The sequence below is a fragment of the Ricinus communis genome, chromosome 6, assembly GCF_019578655.1.
Source record: "Ricinus communis isolate WT05 ecotype wild-type chromosome 6, ASM1957865v1, whole genome shotgun sequence".
Taxonomy (NCBI): domain Eukaryota; kingdom Viridiplantae; phylum Streptophyta; class Magnoliopsida; order Malpighiales; family Euphorbiaceae; genus Ricinus; species Ricinus communis.
The window spans coordinates 22919336-22937811 of NC_063261.1; the positions used below are offsets into that span (position 1 = coordinate 22919336).

At 32.4% G+C, this 18476-nt stretch overlaps 2 protein-coding genes across 4 annotated transcripts; one reads left to right on the plus strand and one right to left on the minus strand.

The window, feature by feature from the left end:
- The first annotated feature begins 4990 nt into the window (after nucleotides 1-4990).
- Nucleotides 4991-10716, plus strand: LOC8287465 (probable methyltransferase PMT11). The gene is made up of 9 exons (XM_002524171.4): nucleotides 4991-5949; nucleotides 6504-6653; nucleotides 6749-7019; nucleotides 7382-7492; nucleotides 7816-7975; nucleotides 8761-9018; nucleotides 9109-9231; nucleotides 9903-9980; nucleotides 10076-10716. Exons 1-9 carry the CDS (start codon nucleotides 5287-5289, stop codon nucleotides 10281-10283), a joined length of 2022 nt encoding a protein of 673 aa, XP_002524217.2. The 5' UTR covers nucleotides 4991-5286; the 3' UTR covers nucleotides 10284-10716.
- Nucleotides 10717-11229: 513 nt separating this feature from the next.
- On the minus strand, nucleotides 11230-17097 carry LOC8287464 (protein HESO1). 3 transcript variants are annotated; one of them, XM_015722424.3, is made up of 9 exons: nucleotides 16816-17097; nucleotides 15823-15962; nucleotides 14838-15002; nucleotides 14156-14334; nucleotides 13974-14069; nucleotides 13448-13517; nucleotides 12819-12949; nucleotides 12523-12633; nucleotides 11230-12405 (listed from the first exon to the last, which is right to left on the minus strand). In XM_015722424.3, exons 2-9 carry the CDS (start codon nucleotides 15956-15958, stop codon nucleotides 11815-11817), a joined length of 1479 nt encoding a protein of 492 aa, XP_015577910.2. In that variant the 5' UTR covers nucleotides 15959-15962; nucleotides 16816-17097; the 3' UTR covers nucleotides 11230-11814. The 3 variants fall into 3 exon arrangements, with proteins under 3 accessions (XP_015577910.2, XP_015577912.2, XP_002524216.2); XM_015722426.3 differs by lacking the exon at nucleotides 16816-17097 and adding an exon at nucleotides 16672-16736; XM_002524170.3 differs by lacking the exon at nucleotides 16816-17097 and adding an exon at nucleotides 16577-16721.
- Nucleotides 17098-18476: the final 1379 nt, after the last annotated feature.

An 18476-nucleotide genomic window follows, 5' to 3' on the forward strand; every position in this document is an offset into this window, starting at 1 on the left:
ATTATTATTATTTTGATTATAGGTACAATTTAATAAAATATTTAATATTTAATATTAATTTATAATATTTTAAAAAATAATAGCAAACTAATTATTTTTTAAATTTTTTAATATTTTAAAATTCTATTAGTGCAATAATATAAAATTATTTTAAAAATATTTATTAATTAATTTTAATATTATATATCTTAATACTATAATTGATATTATTGTTTTTAAAATTAAAAAATTATTATATAATTAAACATTAATTATTATTAAATATAATATTAAAAGATTCTATTTAAGATTCTATTTTTCAGAAATAAAATTATTATTTAATTAAAAATTAATTTATCAATTAATATAATATTAAAATATAATTAATATACTATTTTTAAAAATAGAATTAGTATAATTTCTGATTAGAAAATTACTTATTAGTTAACACAATATTAAAATATAATAAATATATTATTTTTTAGAATTAGAGTCATTATTTAATTAAAAATATAACTTATTAATTAATAAATTAACAAAATAATTATAAAATTACACATAAACTTAAATTGTATGTGTCAAAATAATACACATGTCAAAATAAAAATTTTACATATCAAAAATTAAGCACACATATCAAAAATATTTTAAGTCTCAAAATTTATATATATATATATATATATATATATATATATCAAAAAACATTTAGGTATAATATATATAAATTTCAATTATTTTTTATTTAGATAATATTATTTTATTAAAATAATAAAACTTATTTTATAATTTACAAAAATAATTATTTTTTAGAATCATAATTAATAATTAAAATATTTATAAAATTAATATTTAGAGAATTTAGAAAAGAAACTCTATGTCATGAAATTTAAACTCTATCCTGTAATTTAAAAATGTCATTTAAAAATATGTTCAACAATGAATAAGGCAAAGCTTAATTAAAAAAATTATAGTACTTTTATTATAAATTATATTTGATATTTATATAACAAAAATAATATATATATATATATATATATAATAAATAATACTTTAACTTATCAATTAAATACTGTCAAACTTCATCTAATAAAATTTTATTAAATAGTTTATATTTATTAGTTATCAATAATAAGTATTAATTGCTATGAGTAGTTAAACTAAATGGACCCATTATTAATTAAATTTTCTATTAAATTATTATTATATATATTTAACTTAATATAATTACGATTTATCTATAAATATTTTTAAATAAAAATGTAATACCCGGAATTTTTCTTTAATAATGATAATATTAATAATAATTAACAAATGAATTCTTATTTAAATTAATTTTACTTTATTTTTATTTGGTTTAAATTGGAATGATCTAAATGGAAATTTTAATTTTATACAAATAAATGAGTTATTTTTATATCCAATTAGTTTGATTTTTAAGAAATTAATTTAGTAAATTCTTTGAGAAATAAATTATATTTTTGGCTATTCAAATTTTTCTCCAAATGAATATATATAAATTAAATTCTATACTTGAGAGTTATGGAAGAATTAGTAAATAATATTTTATAAAAGAATTATTAGGAAAAAAGACATTTTAAATTAGCTAATAGTATTAAATTTTAATTGAAAAATATTTAGCAAATGATTAATTAAATTACTTGTGTTATGAGTAAACTGGAAATTTATTTTGGAATAAGGATTAAAAGTATAATTTTATTAATATGGGTTTTAATGAAAATTTGTATGTTTGGTATTTTTGTAATTAAATATATTGGCAAGGGCTTTTTGGTAATTTTATATTTAAAAGCAAGGGTAAATAAGTAATTCTCTTTTTCAATAATTCTAATTTTGGCCCAAATTAAATAGTTAGGGGCTTAATTGAAAAGCTAAAGAAAAGTTGGAAGGTCAATTAGAAATTTTGTAGGGCAAAATTGTTAGTAATTAAAGAAGTTGAGGGACTAAATGGTAAGGAAGAAAAGTCCAGGGGCTAATTGCCTATAAGGAAAGAAAGAAAAGAAAGAAAGGAAGCACGAGGCATAGGGGTCGCCGAAGAGAGAGAGAGAGAGGAGGAAGGAGAAGGCATCGGTTGTGGCCGGGGCGACAAGTTGATGGCGGAAGAAGGCGTCAAGCTCGGCGAGAGAAAAGAAAAAAAGGGCAAGGGGGAGGGGGAGGGGGGCAGTGGCTATCGGTGTCGTCCCGGGCGTTCCCGACAGCCAATGGCGGCGAGATTAGTCTTGTTTTTACAGATGAGTTTAGGGCTTCCTTTTGGGAGTGGCGACGTCAGCTTTGGTGGCCGAAGGAGGGAGTTCCGACGAGGTGTTGGCAGCCACATTTTTTTCTTTTCCGGCGAGCTCTGGCAAGGGATGGATGATCGAAGGGCATATTCGGACTCTCTTCAACTCAAGCTTTCTAATGGCACCGGTTTCGTGGCGATCGGACTCCATTTGAAAATCGACAGCTGAGATTGTCCGTAAATCTCTTCGAATGATCAGGGTCAGATTGGAAGATCGGAAGCGGGGATCGTCATTAGCGCGTCGTTTCGAGTCCGTTGGTGCATTCGGATCGTCGATCGAACTCCGGCGGCTGGAGGCGAGTCGACCGAGCGATTAAGCGTCTCGGTAATTTCTCTGGCCCGTTGATTTTAGAATTCTTTGGTAAATTATGTGTTATTGAATTTTGTTGAGCATTAGAAATATTTTTAGTTAAAATAATTATTTGTCGGACTGTCTGCCGTTAGTTGTGAATTATGATTTGTGGCCGAGTCGAGAAAAATAATGAAGTCTTGGGGACCCGACTCCCATTAAAATAAGTTGTTGAATATTTGAAGTGTTTTCTGAAAAGTCCTAGACCCGTTTTATGGGAGGTAAATATATGTATTTTAGGGGAGGTTCCACCGAATTTTTGATAGAATTTACCCGAGTCGAGATTTTTAGACAGTCAGACCTAAAAATCTAGACCTAGGGTTAATTGTCAAATGTTTCAACGTTATTGATCAATTGTTTTCCGTGATTAGATAATCCGTCAGTTCGGCTCGCTCCACCCGAGGCATCAGAGCAAAGCTAGGAGGTCGTCAAAGCTGTGAGTTAAAGTCATATGTCTGTTTACATGTGTTATGCTGAGATTTTACGAAATAATTCTAATTATATGATTTAATATTTTAATCAATTATTTTAATTGCTATTTATATAAGTTTCATTTTCTGCATTTTGATTTTATTGTTTCATGTTGACTCGAAATGGGACGACCGTAGAATATGCTATTTGATGAGTGCACCGGTATGAATCTGAGACTGATAGCAAAAGGGTATAAAAGGTAAATTTAGGACTTGTCCTAGTCGAGCATCGCTCTCTGGGCTTAGTAGAGTGTGTTTGCCAGAGTAAATATCCCTAGTCGAGTATTGTTCTCTGGGCGCCGGCTTATTTGGAAACTTAAGTGATAGGACTGAATTTAAGGAGCCTAGTCGAGCTTCGCTCTCTGGGCACCAGTCTTATTGGAGTAAGAGAGCCGAAAGGCTAAGAGAGTTAGTGATAATTAAGTGACTGAACTGGATTTAAGGACTCTGGTCGAGCTTCGCTCACTGGGCGCCAGTTCTATTAGAATGAGAGAGAGTCGAGATGTTTAGTGTTGGGATTAGGGTTCTGCTGAGGTACTTCGTCCCGTAGTATGTGAAAGTTATTTTTATTTAAGTATGGGATGACACATTTACTTTTACATGACTTAGTATTTATTTCAAATTAAATAAATGTATTATTGAAGTGTTTGTAACTGTTTTGGGATGTATGATTTTAACTCATTCTCGAGACTGACAGTCTCAATTTTATTGTTTTTCAGATCTATAATTATTAGTCTTCCCACGGCTCTTATCTAGCAACATGACTCCTTCATCATCGGGTGATGTAATTGATTTGGTATGTTTGACTTATAAAATCTTAGATTCTCCGCAATAGAAATAATAAACTTATCAGTTGTAATTTTATATTGTTTCAGGTCTTGCCTAATTCTACTGGCAAACCGAATTAAATATGTAAAATTTAATGATTAAGATAAATTGTGACATCAGTATTATTAGATAAGATTTAATTAAGTTAGTGAGTGTCAGGCTTACTACGAGATACGATGACGCTATACCTACCCATTCCCTAATGTCGGTCACAGGCCTACAGATCGGATCGTGACAAAAGATTTTATTTAAATTTTATTAATTAAATATCTTTATAGTATAATAATAGCGAAGGACACGGCTACTTCAACTCAAATAAATTATTGTATACTTTGTTTACTTTAAAGAAATTGTATAAGTGTATTTAAGAATTAAAAAAATCTATATTTTAGGTCATCTTATACATTTAATTTTCTTTTAATGGTTCAAGCCAAGCCCATAATCACTTTAATTTGAAACTAGTCCTTTTAAATTTCAAAATCATTATTATTATTTTGATTATAAAATTAAATTTATATACATAATTTAATAAATTTTTAATATTTTAAAAAACAACAATAAACTAACTATTTTTAAATATCAAACATAATATGCTAGTTTTTTTAAATACTATTTCATTAAGATTTTTCTAACATTATCAATTATAATATAAATTATGTTTATAAATTAGTAAGAAAAATTTGACCATTATATTATATTTTGGATTAAAATTTTTTAATTTTATAAATAACTTATTACTTAATATATAATTACATTTACATAGATTAATATTAAAATATAATAAAAACATTATTTTCTAAAAATCATTTTGTATATGAAAATGTTAATAAACTATTTTTTTAATATATAATTATTATAACATTTATTTTTAGGAGTGAGAATTTTTAAATTGAATAATCTTATATGAACTAAATGTATTTTTATATTTATGATGAGTGTCAAAACTAGCTACTCTTGTTATATATATATATATATATATATATTAAAATTCTAGCTAAATATTTTTATATATTTAGACCAAAAAGATTTAATACTTTTTTCAATATGGATCTTATAGAGTTTAATCCTATCACTAGTGGCATTAGCACTTGCCACCTCTCCTCCTCCTTTATTACTTCAGCGGTACCGTCAACACACAACCACCCAAAAAAATAACTTCATTTCACTCTTTTCAACACCTCACTGCATAGCTTCCGTAACTCTGAACAAGATCACACACTACACCCTACTAATAAATACCCAATTTAATCTCAAATCTTTCAAGCTTAAAATGAAATCCCCATCAATCCTTAAACATTAATAAAGACCTATGAAAATCCAGATCCAAGATCTTTCTTTTAGTACACTATAGCTTCTTATTTCCCACCATGAAATCTCTCAACACCAATATGGATCTCTTAAAAACACCACTGGTTCTAAAGATCACAGCTTTCTGTTTACTCTCAATCACTTTCTTTTATCTGGGCAAGCACTGGTCTTCAAATGGGTATCAACAACTTATCTTCTTTTCAACACCGACAGAATCGGTTTCCATTTCACCAAACTTGAATAAACCCTTTAACATTACTGATCTCATTGCTCAAAATCAATCTCAAATTGTTCCTGATAAGACCCAGAATGTAGTGTCTCCAACTCCTGCTCCAATTGATCAGAACTCAGTTGGGTCTGACTCGGATTCGAATAGGACTTTTGGGGTTATTGATAGTGATGGAAAAATGACTGATGATTTTGAGGTCGGTGAGTTTGATCCTGAAATTGTGGAGAGTTGGGGTAATGAGAGTGGAGTTGTTGAGAGCGGAGATAGTGATGTTAAATTTAAGGGTATTAAGAGATTTGATCTGTGTCCTGAGAGTATGAGAGAGCGTATTCCTTGTTTGGATAATGTAGAAGCTATTAAGGAGCTGAAGTCTACAGAGAGAGGGGAAAAGTTTGAGAGGCATTGTCCTCAGGAAGGCAAAGGTTTGAATTGCTTAGTTCCGCCGCCTAAAGGGTACAAACAGCCTATTCCATGGCCAAGGAGTCGTGATGAGGTATTGGTGCTTTTGGTTCGCTATTATTTACGGTTCGTTGAATTTTGTTTTGTTTTTGAGAAATGATGACGAAGTAAAGAAAAATGAAAAATCTTTTGCTAGTTTTAATTACGTCAAAGCAAATATATTAGGTTCGATTGATTGAATCCCCTTCTAGTTATGCAAAACCATTGAACTTTTAGTATTATAATGTTAACAATGTAGAATATGTGGAATGTGGCGACTTGTGTCTGGTTATTCAGGAAGAAAACATGAGTAAACAAGAATTTATATGCTGCATTACTGAAAGATGGAAAACTGATATCATGTAAGTTAATGGTTGCATTAGGTTGATCCGACCTCCCATTTTGGTGCAGTTTATAAATTAGATACTTGCAACTGTCATGATATTGTCATTAGCTTTGAAGAAACTATTGCATTTGCTGCTTCAAATTAGTCAAGTCATGGGAAATTATTTGAGATTTCAATTTCAGGCCAACAGTAGAGGAATAACGAATTTCTCTTAAGCTTATCTTATGAAAGTTCTCTCAATAGGACATGCTACTTGATTACAGGTATGGTTTAGCAATGTTCCTCACTCACGTTTAGTTGAAGATAAAGGAGGTCAAAACTGGATCTATAAAGAGAAAAACAAGTTTAAGTTTCCTGGTGGTGGTACACAATTCATTCATGGGGCAGATCAATACTTGAACCAGATTTCAAAGGTCTTAAACTTTCAACTTCTAGTTTTCCAATGAAGTTACATACATGATTAGGTATGTAGACATGATGTTTAATATCTTATATTTTGTGTGGATAGATGGTTCCTGAGATTGCATTTGGTAGTCATACTCGAGTTGTTCTGGATGTTGGATGTGGTGTGGCAAGTTTTGGTGCCTATTTGCTATCAAGGAATGTGCTTACTATGTCGGTAGCACCCAAAGATGTCCATGAGAACCAAATTCAGTTTGCTCTTGAGCGTGGTGTACCTGCAATGGTGGCTGCATTTGCTACTCACCGTTTGTTATATCCAAGTCAAGCCTTTGAAATAATACATTGTTCAAGATGTAGAATCAACTGGACTCGTGATGGTATGTTCATTCTATTTGGTGCCTAGTTTTAGTGGTCGAAATGGAGAGCATAGCCGAAGAGAGCATTGTATTACATTATGAGTTTGCCATGTGCCAGTAGTGCTAAACTGTTGGTGCTGTATATGCTTTCTCCTGTGATCATGAGTGGTAGACTTCAACACTCCAACAAATCCCCCAACCTCACCTCTTCTTTCTCTCTCTCTCCCACACACTTGGTATGGATTGCATTATTCCTGACAAGATTGTGTTGCTAGTGTATGTTTGCATGAAAATGTGTAAATGAGTCATTCTTTTTCATTTTCATTTGTTTATGAGGTGTCTTCTGATTTTTCCTTCTCCTTTCAAACATTCTGATGGTGAAGATGGAATCTTACTCCTTGAGGTCAATAGAATGCTCCGTGCAGGAGGATACTTTGCATGGGCTGCACAGCCGGTTTATAAGCATGAGGCAGTTCTAGAGGAACAGTGGGAAGGTATCAATTTCAATTTCTCAATAAGCAATTGCACCTTAAAAAATTGAAAGGCTTTAGTATTCTCAAGGGACCCCTTAACTAATCAACATTCTTGATCTGCTCCTTCTCTCAAGATACTGTGCCCATGTATTTTCTTTGTTTTCCTTCCTGTTTTAAATCAGTGAGATTTACTCTGTAACTTATGCATCCACCAAAATTCATCAAATAAACCTGTTACTGAGACATGGGATGGCTGTAATACTGGTCAAATTAATTTGTTTGCGTACAATTTGTTGACAATTAGATTGCTGTGATTGCTTATTTTTGCCTTTGCATATTTTCAGAGATGCTTAACCTTACTACCCGTCTTTGCTGGACACTTGTTAAAAAGGAGGGATATATTGCTATATGGCAAAAACCCATCAACAATAGCTGCTACCTAAGCCGTGAAGAAGGCACAAAACCTCCATTGTGTGATCCAGATGATAATCCTGATAATGTTTGGTAAATTTGATTATTCTACTTTAAAGTTTGTATGATGATCTCTGTAGTATATATATGCAAATGTCCTGTATACGCCTCACTAATAAATGCATTAAAACTGACAGTAAATATGACTTCTGAATTGGCATAGTTGACAGTAGAATAAAGAGAATATAGAAAAATGGAAAATCATGAGCAAGAGAACACATGCTTCTCAAAACCACAATTTTCTCTTTCCCATAGGACTCTCCTATTTTCTGACAGAATCATAGAATACTTATGAAGCAATGCTGTTTGCCAGATTGCATATAAGATTTTAGGTTTAATTAATTTGATGGACAATATGATTTCTCTGGATGAATTATTTTAAGCGCTGTGAAGGATGGTATTACTTTTGCCTACCTAAACATTTGAAGATTCTTCACTCCATATACGATAGTGATATCGCTGTTCATTTTCCTCATAAAGGTCCCAGGAAGGTCACCTTCCTTTCTTCTGCTTTATGGCCAAGAAATTCAGATTCACCCATAGTACTGATCCACTCAACCGTAATACTGGAGCTTGCAATTAGCTACTGATGCATCCATTTCACTTGTCCTGAACTATAGCTGTATAGGTTTTTCTTTTTAGAAACATCTAATTCTCTGCTGGAGAATATCAGTTAACAAATGGGGCCATCCTTTGGAGCCAGCCCTGTGACAGTTACTATTTTATGCAGCAGTACTATAGATTCAGAGTCCTGTGAACTTTCATGTGTCTGAAATTTTCTTAGGCACATTTTCTCATAAGTTGCACAATTTTATTAGGTACGTTGATCTGAAGGCATGCATCACTCGACTTCCAGAAGATGGATATGGAGCAAATATTACCACATGGCCTGCTCGTCTGCACACTCCACCTGATAGGCTCCAGTCCATACAATTGGATGCCTACATATCCAGAAAAGAGCTATTCAAGGCGGAATCAAAATACTGGTATGAAATAATAGCTGGCTATGTGCGTGCTTGGCATTGGAAGAAGTTTAAATTGAGAAATGTTTTGGACATGAAAGCTGGCTTCGGAGGGTATACTATCCATAATTCATTTTATATTTTCCTGTTGCCGCATTTCTTGAATTTTCTCAAAGCTTATGGGTTATTTATTGAATTTGGTAGATTTGCTGCTGCTCTGATTGATCAACAATTTGATTGTTGGGTTTTGAATGTGGTACCTATTAGTGGACCCAACACATTACCTGTTATATATGATCGTGGACTTCTAGGAGTTATGCATGACTGGTACTACTCTAAACTCTCTCATTAGCTATTAACTAAACCTGCTTAGATGCTCTTTCTGGATAGTTTAATGATGATTCACACATTACTTGACATCATACAATAATGAATTAATGATGCATTTTATAATTTTTCCTCTCCCTCTTTTCTGCATATTATTAGGGCTTGGTTTGTGGAGTAGAATAGAATATGAACATGATAGTTATTTCATGATGATGGTAAGGCTGTTCTTTTGCTTGTATGTGAATTTTACATTTCATAACATTATGGAATAACTATTTTTTCTAGCAAGTTTTCCTCATTCAAATTTTTAAGTATTTGACTTTCAAAAACTTGGAATAGCTTATCTTTGGAATAAAATTAACTTATCCTTCCTCATTCGATATATTAATTATTTAACTTTTAAAATTTGGAAAAACTGATTTAGGGAATAACTATTTAACTTCTAGAATTTGAACTAAAGCTGAGAATTATTCAGCACTGAAAAGCTATTCCATTCCTATACTATTGCCTGCTATTCCATGAACCTGGCAAAGCCTTATTGCATAACTGTCATTGATAATAAATGCATGTTTTCATCCAAATTTCCCTAGGAATCTTTTCATGGTTTATTTGTTGCTTTAATATAGTTTTAATGAGCACCTGTTGCATCTGATAGTGTTGTCAAATTTCAGGTGTGAACCATTTGATACATATCCAAGGACATATGATCTTTTACATGCAAATGGCCTCTTTTCCATTGAAAAGAAAAGGTATGCCTTGCTGTTTCTCAGTCTGTGGTTGGCAGGAAAATCTTCATTTATTATGCCAATATGATGTCTTACCTGGTATTCTTACATGGCATCAGATGTAGTATCTCTACCATCATGCTTGAGATGGATCGCATACTCAGACCTGGTGGTCGAGCATACATTCGTGACACCCTCGATGTCATGGATGAACTTCAAGAGACAGCAAAGGCCATGGGTTGGCATGTTGCATTGCATGATACATCCGAGGGTCCACATGCAAGTTATAGAATCTTGACATGCGACAAACGCCTCTTGCGGCCTTGAACAAATAAGATACAAAAATGACTTGGTGATTTTTGGAAGGTAACTGTAAAGGTTAGATCAAGCAGACTCGATTTCTTCTTTTTTAACACAGCAAACTATAATGGTCCTAGTTAAAAGAGTTTGATTCCAGGTGGAAGATTTGTTTCATTTCTGTAGTGATTAATACCAATGAATGACTGAAATTCTTTTGTTGTCCCATCATTTCAACTGGGAATTTGCACCCATTGTGATGTGGATCCGATAAAGCAAAACCTGAGCAGCAGAGTGATGGGTGGTGCATCATAGGAGAGAGTCCACTATACTAGAGATTGTGTAAATTACAAAAAGAAAAAGCACCTCATAGCATGAGTTTCTTAAGATGAAGCATTTGTAATGTTATTCTTTATTGAATTAACACCAATATGTAAATCCAGTACACATTTTGGTTTGCTTATCTTTTGGTTTATTTTTTATTTTGTAGTAATTTCCGTAGTGATTTCAAGAAAGTTTTTTGAATGAAGTTATACAACATAGTTTTTTTATTAATATCGACCATGACTTTGATACGGAGCTGGAGTTTCTAACTAGGATGAATGCGCTAACTATGGATATGATGCCGGAAATAGACCGATTTTATATTACCCTTCAATTCGAATTAGCAGGCACTCAAAACGAGTACATGTTCAAGTATCATTGACCAACTCCTTATCAATTTCGATTTATTTCAATATGAACAACAATTCAACAACAGATTGGATTGACTAGAATAAGAATATCCAAAGTACAGAACAAAGAAATATATGGATAATAGATCAAATCATGTTGTATATTTGAAAGAGGTTGACCTCCTTGCTTCTTTCATGGTACAATCCTCTTCTCGCTGAGCCCCTTTCTCCTCGGTGTCCACTGAATTTTTAGTTAATTTTGTGGCATAGGAAAACAAACTTTTGAAGTTAAAAATTTGGAATGTTACAACCACAGCTCCATTTTGCCTTCTCATTTATTCCAAACTTATACATGCTTATTGTTATAATTTTTAAGTAAATGCTAATGGCAGTATAGGGTTTCTCCATTACAAGTCCTTGTTGTCCGGACTCCTACTCCCAAGCCAGCCATTATGGTAAGCAGACTAGCAGAGATGAAATTTTCTCCGACATGCAGATGCATCCACTTAAAAAGGCAAATTAAGTAATTGGGGAATACAGGTACCATGGATATCCCAAGTCCCAAACCATAAAGAAATTTTTGTGAGACGAGTGAAATTTTCATACTCCGAAGCTCCAAAGAAATTATTTGCACCTTCTGGTAATTCTGGCATGCAACAAAGAACTTTCATATTCCCCACGTACAAGAATTCAGTTGATCATTTCTCATCTCAAATACAAGCTAGAAGCAGCAAGCATTACGTTTTATATTTCTTAAAGGTGATGGAGCCTGCCAATACTACTATATCACTGTCAGAACACCTGCAGATGCTAGGATCCAGCCATGAAATATCAAAATCCAAGGAGCATCAGTAATAAATAACTATACTGTACTCCTACCGTCAGCTTCATAGAAAGTGTCCCTGACCATCAGATTTTGGCCGCCATAATTGCTGGCCCTGACCATGGTAATATTGTGCAGGTTTTTTCCTGGTCGAAGTGTTAACATTACTTTCCTGTTTTTGCATGGCGAAATAGTTGGGATGCCTTTCTAGCCTTGTATTCTCGGGATGGCTTTCATGTCCTTGCTTGGCCAAGTAACTAGGATGTTTTTCCAATCTTGTGTTTTGAACTCGATATTGAGAATTTGAACTGTGGGGGTGTTTTTCCTGTCTTTGTGCGGTGAAAATCTTCTGATGTTTCTCCTGTCTCATGTTCTGAAATTGATGTTGCACTTGTGGTGATGAATACATAGACTTACTGATTTGTCGATGAGTACTTTGATAGTGCAAAGAAGTGTAACTCAGGTTCCTAACCGGTGTTCCTGCAATGCAATTTAATATTTCTGGCCTGACTAAGGTGCCGAGGAGAGAAGTGCGATTCTGATTAGCCAAGACCAGCTTATGGTATGTTGTCTGAAATGCTTCAGCTATCTTTACTAAGTTTCCAGCGCTGACTGCCCTTGCAGCATTTTCTGGCTGCTCGAAAGGATCCTCAATCTACCAGGTATCAGCAGTGGCAGAAACAAATCAGTACTAAGAATGACAATGACTGCTAAGTTAGGGAACTGGGGTTTTAATTCTTGTGTGTGGATGTGTTGAGAGAGAGAGAATTACAAATAGTGCATATGTTTTGGGCAACCATCTCATAGTGCTTCTTATATCTAGCCATTGTCCTGTAAATGTGCAAATTCCAAGATCTGCAGCCTTCAAACTAATGCCAGAAAACTGCAAAATTTATAATAAAGTAATCACTGGAGAGAGAAAAAAAAGTGACGAATTTTAGCCAGCTCTCAAATAGAAAATGGGTTAGCATTGCATATTTCAACAACCATAACTGACACTTTACTAAAGTAACCTACTAGGCACATACAATTGTAATGAGGAAATTGGAAGGTGGCAACAATTATTACCTTGGCAAAGAAGGAAATGAAAAGCTCAGACAGCGAACTTCGATTAACTGCCCTGTATTTGTCTGACATATATCTGGCTATGTTAGCATTACATGTTTCTTTAATACGTTCCTCTGCAACGGTCCTCACACCTGCATAAAACATATTGAACTACAAGTTGCATCAACAAATTCTACTGTTGCTTTTTGGGAATCCACATCAGTGGTTCATTTCTGTAATAATGCAACACAGTTTCCACATTATATGTCTGTAAGGAACTATAATTCCAGAATACTATTTCCAATTACGTTGAGATGAGACAAACTTTTAAGTCCAAGAAAATAGAATTCCTTAGAATTTGCGGGAGGGTGTTCAAAATGCCACTAGAATATATGTTATCAGCAGCACAGTGGAGATATCGACAACAATAGAGCTGGACAGACCACACAGCCCCTATTGAATAATCTATTTCAAAAACAGCTGACTGACAGCACCAGCCTCCACATGGAAAACAATTAAACTTAAGTCCATACATGGATATAAACAGATAATTTATGCAGGGGTGGAGGCGAAGGTGTAAGAAAATACGTAGAAACCACCTAAGGCTTCTAACTTTTAGTAAACAATCTAGATTAAATATGAAACCATACCTGTAAGATCGTCAACAACATTTCTGGGATATATTTCTTTCAGAGGAGGTAGAATAGCCGGTACACAAGTCTGCAAAAGAAATAAATGAATAAATACATAATTACAAAAAAAAAATTGTAAGGGATGAAAACTGGAAGTTCTAACTACAATTCAGACCAGACCTGAAATAAATAAAAGAAAGTAAATATACAACAGGCCAAGGAAATAATTTAATCTGTACATTGCATGTTTTCTTCTCGCTGATAGTTAGATTCAGGAAGGGGGAAGGACATGGAAAAATAAAAATTACACCATATATAAAACATTTTGAAGGATTTCAAAGGCATAAGAAATATATCAGCACAACTGAATAAAGTGAGCGACATGACTACGTCTTAGTTCATAGAAGGTGTCAAAATGTTTAAAAGAAAATGAAAACATAAAATAACCAGAATTCAGTACCACTCGGCTAAAGCAATAAGGACAGTGAACTTGTAATTCCAATTATTATTTCAATTAATCTCTACCTCTTAAGAGAAACAATACCTGAAAATGGAATATAACAAGCAAACTTAGAGAATATGAGTTCAATGTCCCAGTCTTTGGATTATTGATATTGTGAGCTTTGGCCCACTCCTTGACCTACAGACACAAGAAGTTCATCAAAAAGATATAAATCTTCCCCCCCCCCCACCCAAAAGGGTACATATCTGCTTCTTCTAACATACCAGCAAGACCATATCACGAAAGCGCCCATCTATCTGGTTGAGCCAGAACAAGAAATTGGACTTTATTTGACCCTGCAGATTATCAATTGAAACATCACAAGAAATGTTCTGGCGGCCACTTTCAAATTTTAGGAGAGGAACCCTTGCATTTGGGACAAACTGTAACCTGCGCCATCCACCTGCGGAACAAAGTAATCATTTAGTTAAGGAAAAAAAGAGTGTTGCTCTACCGAGACAATCAAACACTGAAAGTGATGCATGAGGAAGGTTCAGCAAACAAAAGTCTCACTTTACCAAGAACATAGATCACACTTCCATTATTAAACTTACTGCAACCACCATATGACCGCAACAAATTAACTTTGTTTTGACAGGGAGATGAAATAATGAACTGAAGACCATATAATAGCAGTTATTTAAGTTTGAAAATGATCAATTAATTCTATAAATTCAATTCATTACATACTTGATACCTAGTTGCTTCTTGTGAACTTATTTGTGCAGAAGACATTAGCAATTATAACAGAAGCTATAGCAATTACTAAATGGCAAATAAAATCATCAAACTTAAATGTAATGCAATAAAAAGGGTTAAAATGTTTTAACCCGAGTTATAGAAAAGGGATAATTATTATAAAATTGATACTAATCTTATGCAGTAAAAACCATAGAAAGAAGTTACCTTTCTGCCTCAAAGCTTTATGAAATTCTCTAAGTACATTCTGTTTGCGCTTCTTTGCCGCAGATGAAATATAAGAACCATTTGCAAGCATAATAGAAATGTCTAAGTCTCCCCATCGAGTGAAGAGGTTGGACACAAATGATCCAAAGGGCTCCACAGTTGCACCTGTTGGTGACAATTAAATCATGCTTCAGCACTACAAAACTTTTTTTTTACATCTAAGACAATCATATGTAATAATAAGTCTATACAAGAAAAAGTGATGTTGGTGGAGAGAGTAAGTAAATCTAATGCATCCTTCTCAGATTCTAAGAGTCGCGTGTTTCACTCATTGGGCAAGCCAAAGAAAAACAGTATAGCATAGAAGGTTTCACCATAAAGGTCTATTGGATCCTCAAACCTATAAATTTCTTCTATTCTAGTTGATACTCATGTGCCAAAGCCACAGTTTTGTGCTTCTTGGCAAATTTAAATTGACTGGAATATAATTGTGCAAGTGTCTTGCATCTATCACAGTAGAGCTTCAAAAACTTGCAAAAGCTCAAAGCTTCAAACCCTGAAGTGATTGTAACTACTAAATTTATGCAGTAGTCAGGCTATTGATAGATAGACATACAGATTCTACATAACTTAGCATTTAAAATTTAAGAAAACACTATAAGCAATTGCTCAACTTAAAATCAAAAAGAAAGGAAATTAAGCAATGAAAAAAGGCACCTAACCATTCTTACTGTTGTAAACATTAACTCCTCGTATTCACATGGATTCACAGTTATGTTTACAAATTAAGCTTCCTATGTTAATCATCGGTATATTCATGGGAACAATTTTTTCCATTTAAAGGGTGAACTTTTTCTTGTACATCACTTGTGACACTAGTTTACAGCAAAAAGTTCATGGAATACTGAGATAAAATATTAACTTCCCATGGTGAATTCAAATAAGCATAAGATTGAACAAAACCAATAAAGTGGAGCAGTAATACCTCTTAAACTTTCGATAGATGCAATAACATCTTTTAGCTCTTCAATAATTTTAGATCTCACAGCCCAATCCTCTCGTAGAGGTTTAATCACCTCAAGTGTATCCCTAAGAATAGGCTCCAGTACACACTGTTTCATGATGCTGAAGACACAATTATACAAGTAAAGTCAGTAGCAACACTAACCCATACAGAAAAGCATAGATATAAGGTAAGGAAGAAACAGAAAATCCTATATAGAATTGCTAAAGTCTCTGCGGTAACATAGAGATAGAGCATCTTGCAATAATTCAAGCATGAGAATCCCTTCGAGAGACGATCGTCACCTAAAATATGGAATTTTTACATGATATAAGAATAGCAAGACTTCTAGATGAGTTGCAAGTCACAAGCCAGTGTCATGATATTAAGAATACCAAACGAAGTAAAGAAAGATGCACTCGTTTTTACTAACGATTAAAACCCATTAATTCTAATCCATCAAAAATAATTACTAAATTATAAGAAATATAATCCACAGAAAATAAACCCCCCCTTAATCATATTAAGAACCAAATCTGCAAATATTAAGACAACAATAAACCGAACAGCACAAACTGACTGATACATTGATCAGAAAATTAGACAAAACAGACTGACTGATATATGAAGATTGCAGTCAACTACCAAACTCAAAAGCTAAATCATAATATACAGAACTAGAAAACACAATCATCACGAATCACAAGTCAAAATAAACTAATCCCTAAACTATTACCGCGATCATAAAATTACAACTCGACCCAGAAAGCAGAAGGTCCCATAACCAAACTAAACAAGCAACCAAAAAAATGAAAAAGAAAAAGGACGCACCCATTAAGAATCCTATGAATGTAACTATAAATAGACAGCCAAAATGTCATAAAGCAAACAAATACGTATAAGTACTATGACTGTAAAGTAGAGTGAAATTCATGGGTATTACTTAGCGGAAAGGGTTTTGTATGCTACTGTAACCTGTCATGTAAAAGAATACTTGCTTCTTTTTCTTTTTCTCTTTTGGACCTTTCCTGAGTACAGTATGTCTGCTCTTTCAGATTCCTTAGTTGGGTCGAATTTAATTGTAGCTTTTAACAAACAGAGACAATTCCCGCTTGGATTTTTTCTTCCTTTTGCTTTTGTTACGATTACAATTTGGATTTTGATTTAGTTTTTTTTAAAAAAAAAAAAAAAATTATTGCACGGGATAGAGAAAGAATGAGAGTGGTAGAGTTTGAAGTGATCAGATATTTTGGGAATATAGTCAGCAAGGGTGTGTGACTCGGAAACTGTATGGCAAGCCTATAACTGCAAATTTTGCGCAATTCACACCGCAACAAATGATTTGGAATGAGTTTTAAAATTAATAAATATTTATTATTGTAAAAATTATAATATAATTTTATTTAATAAATTCTTATATATTATAATATTAATAATAAGAAATCCTACTAATAATATTTATTATTATAATATTAATAATATAAAAATAATATCTCAAAATAAAAACTAAACTTTATTATATTTTTTTTATGATTTATTGTCTTCAATTTTTAGTAAGATTTTAAATTAAGATATGTGAATTTCATCATAAGTGTATATATATATAGTGTGATATAAAATAAATCATCAATTTTTTATAAATTTAAACATGTATCTAGAAATATTATAGGATTAAAAAAAATATACACATAAATAAATAAATTAAGAAAATAAAATTAAAAGTACTATACCTTTTTTTTAAAAATTTTGGCTTTAATTTTTATAATATTTATGGTGAATTATTTATATTTCATCATAAATATACATATAGTGTAATATATTGATCAATTTCATATAGGATTAAGAATGTATATGAAATTATAATATGATTAGGATTAGATTAAATTAAATTAATTATTAATTAATTTTATTAGGATTAAAAATTAAATTAATTATATATGATAATTAAGATTTAATAAATTACTGATCAATTATAAAAAATAATTAATCTAAAAAAAATTCCTATCATGCTTATATATAATATAATATAATATAATTATATATTATAAATAGATATTTAAATAAATTAAAATTATTTTAATTTTGTATTTGCTCATTAATTTTTTTGTTTTTCAAAATATAATAAAAGGATAACCTAATCTCGGCTCATATAAAAGTCTTTAAACCGGAGTCAAATCCAAACATAAATGTATTTTATAAAATATTGAATATAGTGTTACCCATTAATATTTTTAATTTTTGTTGGGGCCGACAAACGTGGTACTCAAGATTAAAACTTGGGTGGATATGTTATAGTCACCGGAGGAGCCAAGGGAGAATCGAAAGAATCGAGTAACGTTGCACTGTGAGATGTCTTCTTAGGAACTGGGGGCTCATCCATTGTTAACTTGAAACCTACCAATACTGTTTAGATCGATAAGAAAAAACAAATGGGTATCTTTGTTATGTTTAGAAAAAGAAAATGGGAGAGAGATTGGCTCTTTTAAGTATTGGATTTTCATTTCTTTTTCTCAAGCTTTAGGCTCCCATGGTTGGGCCATGATTTCAAGGCTTGCAAATCACTAGGCCTCATTTCTCAACAAGTGGACTTGTGCTTATACAACACAGTAACAGCCTAGTCAAGTTTTGGTTAGTCC

What these genes read in the sequence shown, in the direction of transcription:
- LOC8287465 (XM_002524171.4), top strand. Translation starts at nt 5,287, where the DNA reads ATGAAATCTCTCAACACCAATATGGATCTCTTAAAAACACCACTGGTT. An exon ending in ATGAAAGCTGGCTTCGGAGG is followed by an intron (nt 9,019 to 9,108) that starts GTATACTATCCA and finishes TGAATTTGGTAG; the next exon opens with ATTTGCTGCTGCTCTGATTG. An exon ending in TTTTCCATTGAAAAGAAAAG is followed by an intron (nt 9,981 to 10,075) that starts GTATGCCTTGCT and finishes ACATGGCATCAG; the next exon opens with ATGTAGTATCTCTACCATCA.
- LOC8287464 (XM_015722426.3), bottom strand. Translation starts at nt 16,721, where the DNA reads ATGACATTTTGGCTGTCTATTTATAGTTACATTCATAGGATTCTTAAT. An exon ending in TTCGTGATATGGTCTTGCTG is followed by an intron (nt 14,070 to 14,155) that starts GTATGTTAGAAG and finishes TTGTGTCTGTAG; the next exon opens with GTCAAGGAGTGGGCCAAAGC. An exon ending in TTGTTATATTCCATTTTCAG is followed by an intron (nt 13,518 to 13,973) that starts GTATTGTTTCTC and finishes TTTCTTTTGCAG; the next exon opens with ACTTGTGTACCGGCTATTCT.